This window comes from Trametes versicolor (genome assembly GCF_000271585.1).
Source record: "Trametes versicolor FP-101664 SS1 unplaced genomic scaffold TRAVEscaffold_9, whole genome shotgun sequence".
NCBI classification, from domain to species: domain Eukaryota; kingdom Fungi; phylum Basidiomycota; class Agaricomycetes; order Polyporales; family Polyporaceae; genus Trametes; species Trametes versicolor.
The window spans coordinates 2047220-2052339 of record NW_007360329.1 but is presented as its reverse complement, the minus strand read 5'-3'; the positions used below and the strand labels follow the sequence as shown (position 1 = coordinate 2052339).

The 5120-nt window shown below is 61.7% G+C and overlaps 2 protein-coding genes across 2 annotated transcripts; both read right to left on the bottom strand.

Moving 5' to 3' along the window:
• Positions 1-3018: 3018 nt before the first annotated feature.
• On the bottom strand, positions 3019-3204 carry TRAVEDRAFT_80018 (uncharacterized protein; the record flags this gene model as incomplete). The annotated part of the gene is made up of 1 exon (XM_008043374.1): positions 3019-3204. A coding segment is annotated over one exon (186 nt), but the record flags the coding sequence as incomplete, so codon positions are not given.
• Positions 3205-4248: 1044 nt separating this feature from the next.
• TRAVEDRAFT_128848 (uncharacterized protein) lies at positions 4249-4731 on the bottom strand (the record flags this gene model as incomplete). Its single annotated transcript, XM_008043373.1, has 2 exons — positions 4249-4449; positions 4567-4731. Coding segments are annotated over 2 exons (366 nt in total), but the record flags the coding sequence as incomplete, so codon positions are not given.
• Positions 4732-5120: the final 389 nt, after the last annotated feature.

The following is a 5120-nucleotide window of genomic DNA, read 5'->3' as shown; positions in this document are numbered from 1 at the left end:
CACTTTCGGCGAAGGGAGCGCCTTGGTGAGCGTGTCGGCGACCATGTCCTCCGTCGGACAATAGACGAGATGAATCTTCTTCTCGTCGATGACCCAGCGAATGAAATGAAAGCGAATATCGATGTGTTTGGTACGGGCGTGGTACTGGTGGTCACGAGCGAGGGCGATGGCGGACTGGTTGTCGGAGTGGAGGGGAACCGAGACATCGAACGGCGCAAAGACTTGCCCGATGAGCGAGCGTAGCCACAAGGCCTCCTTGGAGGCATGCGTCAGGGCGACGTACTCCGACTCGGTCGTCGAGAGCGAAATTAGTTCTTGGCGCTTCGAGCTCCACGAAACGGCCCCGCCGTCGATGAGAAAGGCGTAGCCTGAGATCGCCTTGCGGTCCTCATGCATCGAGCCGTCGGCGTCCGTGTAGCCGACGAGGTCGAGGGTGGTCACACCGTACGTGAGCTTCAAGTGCTTCGTGCCCGAGAGGTACCGAAAGACGCGGCGAACGGCCTCCCAGTGAGCGCGCCCGGGGTTATCAGAGAAGCGCGAGAGGATGCCGACAGCGTACGTGATGTCCGGACGTGTCCCGAGAGACGCGTACATAAGCGAACCGACCGCCTCGCGGTACGGCACGTCCCGCATTGCAGCAATGTCGGCGGTGGTGCTCGGGGACTGGGCGGCGCTGAGCGTGGCGTGTGGATCCATCGGCGTCGAGACAGGCTTCGCGTCCTCAAGCCCGAAGCGGCGGATGATGGACTCGATGTAGGACGTCTGCGAGAGCGAAAGACGGCGGCTCGTACGGTCACGAGCGACCGAGAAGCCGAGGATCCAATGGATTTCGCCCTCGTCGGAGATCTCGAAGACTTCACGAAGTTTCGACTTGACCTCAGCGATGAGAGCGGTGCTCGACGCGACCACGGTGAGGTCATCGACGTGGACTACAATGACGATGAGGTCAGTGCCCGCAACACGGAAGAACACGGCCTGGTCGACGTCGCACTGCGACATCGAAAGCTTCGCTTGCAGCACACGAAGGAGCTTCTTGTGCCAGTGCCGCGCGCTCTGTCGTAAGCCGTACAGCGGTCGAAGAAGGCGTAGGGCGAGCGTCTTGTCCTTTGTGAGCTGCGTGCCAGGCGGCGTCGCCATCCAGATGACTTCGTTCTCTTCGAATTCACCGTTGAGATAGGCGCTTTTGACGTCGAGCTGGTGGACTTCAAAGTCATGGCGAGCGGCGAAGGCGAGTGCAGTGCGAATCGAAGCGGTCTTCGCAACGGGTGCGTAGGTGTCGAAGAAGTCGATGCCAGGTATCTGCGAGAATCCGCGAGCAACCAGGCGTGCACGGTACCTGTAGACGTTGCCCGAGGCGTCCTTCTTCGCATGGAACACCCACCGACAGCTGACAATGTTAGCGTCGGGCGGCGGCTTCTCGAGACGCCAAGTACCATGCGCTTCGAGCGCGTCCATCTCCTCTCGCATCGCCTCCTCCCAACGCGGCCACTCGGGCCGCCGCTTCGCCTCCTCGAGCGAGCGGGGGTCGAGTCCTTCGACGTCCGCCATCTGTACGGCCATTGCGAAGCCATCGATCTCCTCAACGAGCTCGGGCACGAGCGGCTCGTTCGGAGCGTTGTCTTGCACGACCACGCCCCTCGGGAGCTTCTTGTCGACGCTCTGACCGGCCAAGATGGCCTTGACCTTCGCAGACGGGTTGCGTACACGCGTCGGGCGAGACGGCGCAGGCACGGGTGGGGGTACGGGCGCAGGAGGTGGCGGCAGTGGATCAGCAGGCTGCATGGGCACGTCGGAGGTGTCAGTGTCCGCATCTGAGTTGACGGGCTCGTCTGCGGCAGGTTCGGACGGCGTAGTCGACTTGACTTCACGCCCATCCTCCCCCTCAAGCTCGGCAGCATCGTCGAACTCGAAGACGGGCAGGTCAGGCTTGGTGAAGCGCACGTTACGCTCCACCGAAATCCGCTGCTCCGGCCAGTAGATCCGGTGGCCCTTGCTTTGGGCGTCGAAGCCGACCCAGCGTCCCGCCTTGGCTCGGTCACCAACCTTGCCATCAGCGGTGTTGTGAACCCAGACCTTCGCACCCCACTCGGGGACGTTGCTGAGGTTCGGAGGGGAGCCGGTCGCCGCTTCGAACGGAGTGCGGCCCTTGAGCGCCTTCGTTGCGGTGCGGTTCTTCAACCAGACAGCGTGCATGAGAGCTTCGCCCCAGAGAAAACGCGGAAGGCCCGACGAGATCAGCATTGCGCGGACCTTCTCCATGAGGGTGCGGTTGAGACGCTCGGAGACGCCAGCTTCTTCGTGCGTGTCGTGCACGGAGAGCTTGTACTCAATACCGTGCTGCTCGAGGTGCGTCTTGAATTCGTCGCTGAGATACTCGCCGCCTCGATCCGTGTTGAGGAAGCGAATGCTGACGCCGTGATGCTTGTCCAGCCACGCTTCAAACGCACAGAAAGACTCGAAAGTTTCACTTTTCTGGCGCAGGAGATAGGCGGTTGTAAAGCGAGTGTAGTCGTCGGTGAAGCTGACATAGTACCGGCGACCTCCCAGTGTCAAGACTCGAGCAGGGCCCCAGAGGTCCGAGTGAATCTCTTCGCCGAGCTCAGTGGCACGTCCGCCCTGACGCTCGGTAGGCACAGGCTTGCGTGTGGACTTCGCGCGGATACACGCTTCACACTCGGTGTCTTCGCCCGGCTCGGGCGGCAGCAGTTCAACCCCAGTGATGAAGCGGCGAGAGATGAGCTCCCGAATCGAGCGAATGGCGACATGGCCGAAACGACGATGGGCCTGCATCGGCGTGAGCTTGTCGACTTTGGCAGTAGCGGCATGAGCTGCGGGGGCGTCGTTCTCCCGCACAACGAGGTACAGCCCTCGAGTCTTCGGGATGCGCCCGACAGTCGATCCATTTGCGTCCGAAATGGTGCACTGGCCGTCGGCGAAGGTCGCGGCATAGCCCGCATCATCGATACGGCCAACTGAGACGAGGTTGAAGCCGAGAGCAGGGGTGTAGAGGACGTCCTGCAGGCGAATACGGGTGTCCTCGGACGGCGCATTCGGGACAGGTATCACCATGCTCCCGATGCCCGTGGCGTGGAATTGTTGCTGGTTTGCGGCATTGAGCGACCGCGCAGGAGTCTCCGTGAACGTCTCGAAGTGTTCACGGAACGGAGACATGTGGTGTGTCGCCCCAGAGTCGTAGAGGTCCACAGGTTGGTCGGCCGCAGCAGAAGCGGCGTCGGGCGTGTGCGCAGCAGCGCTCAGCGTAGCAGGGTCGTCACCCTCGCTCTGTCGCCCGAACACAGTGTTGACCCAGTCGACTACATTCTTCATGCGCTCCGGATACGGCAAATGTTCCGGTGCGGGGGCGTCCTCTTCATCCTCCGAGCTAGACTCGAGGTCGTCGTAGCGTGGCGGGCGGCTAGACGAAACGACGGACGCAGATGCGGTGACAGTCTGGAGTGAGGGCATGCCGTCAGCCGAAGACTCTGTGAGCTCCGTATAGGCGGACCCTCCAGCGGCAGACCAGGCGTCGTCGTCCGAGTCCGAAGACTCGCTGTCTGTCTCGACTTGCGGCTGCAAGTAGACGGACGGGATCGCAGACCAGGCACCATCGACGCGCCCGATCTCTTCAATGCGCGCAGTCGTCGCAACATTGGCGGCACCGGCGGCAGGGGCCGGCGCAGGCTTGGGCGCGGCGTTCGGGGTGCGTGAGTTGTCCCGGCGCTGCGTCTCCTTCCCCTTGCCCTTGTCAGTCTTCGGGCTCGGGCAGTCCGCCTCCTTGTGTCCTTTACCGCCGCACGTCCAGCAGACGCCGACGGGCTTGCGTGGACCACGGCCGTTGTTCTTGCCGCCTTTCGGCTTCTCAGTCGAGACGACGCTGGCTGCGATACCGGTGTCCTTGCCCTTGCCCTTCCCCTTGCGATCGAGCTCGCGGCGGTCCCACTCCTCCAACACAATGTCCATCATCATCTCCGGGTCGATGATGGCCTTGTCAACGTCATCGTCGTCGTCGTCCGTAGACGCCTTCGACGTGATCGCATTGAAGTGTTGATGAAGCTTCATCTGGGCGGAGATTTGCGAGATGAACGAGGAGAGGTCGGCGGGGAGGAAGTTGATGACGACTGAAGCGTACTCGGTGTCGGGGACCTTGATCTCGAAGGTGAGGAGGTTCTCGTACGCAAGGCGAAGTCGGTCGAACTCGGTGTGAAGGTCGGCGCCCGGCGTGTACTTCATGTTCAAGAAATCACGACGGAGATTCGAGCGGGCGAGAAGTGACTTGCTCGAGAACTCGGCCACGATCGCAGCCCAGATCTTGGCTACGGTGCCTTTGCGCTTGTGCTTCGCGTATGTGACCGGCGCGATCTTGAGCATGAGAAGATACAAAGCGAGGTTCTCCTTCTTTTCCCAGGCGGCGACGGCAGCTTCGTCGACAACGGGAGGCTTCGCTTCATCCTCCGTGGGTGCAACGGGCGGCGCCGCGGGCGTAGCAGGCGCAGCACCTGTAGCAGGCGCAGCAGGCGGGGCAGGTGTGGGCTGTGGAGCGGGCGCAGCGGGCGCAGGAGGTTCGACAGGCGTGGGACGGGTCGACTTGCCGGTGAAGTGGTCCCAGACCTCCTTCTGGCGAGCGGCAACCGTGAACTGTTGTTCGAAGACAATCCAGTTCTTTCCCTTCGAGTCCAGCTTCTCGACGCCGTTGATGAAGTCGCCGAGAGATGGGGAAGACGAGGCAGACATGATGATAAGCAGAGAGAGAGCGGGTAGGGAGATGAGAGCGATCGGGTTCTGCGCGAGGAGTCTTGCAAGTTAAGGCCTTCGCGCAGGGCTCATAACCTGTGAGCGAGAGCGTGTGCGTCGGCGTCGGTTACCTGTAAGTAAAGCGACGCGGGTCCTCAGTACGCACGCTCGAGTGAGAGCAAGACTAATCATTGTGCTGTACCTGTAAGTAAAGCGACGCGGGTCTACATACAGTACAGTTAGTAAGGTGAACATGAACGGGGGGAAATGGGATCGGCTTACCCTCAGTACGCACGCTCGAGTGAGAGCAAGACTGAAGGCAGCGCGATCGCGAGACGTCGAGTATAAGTGGGGGGCGAGAGGGCGAGCGATAGGCGTCTAAATGAGAA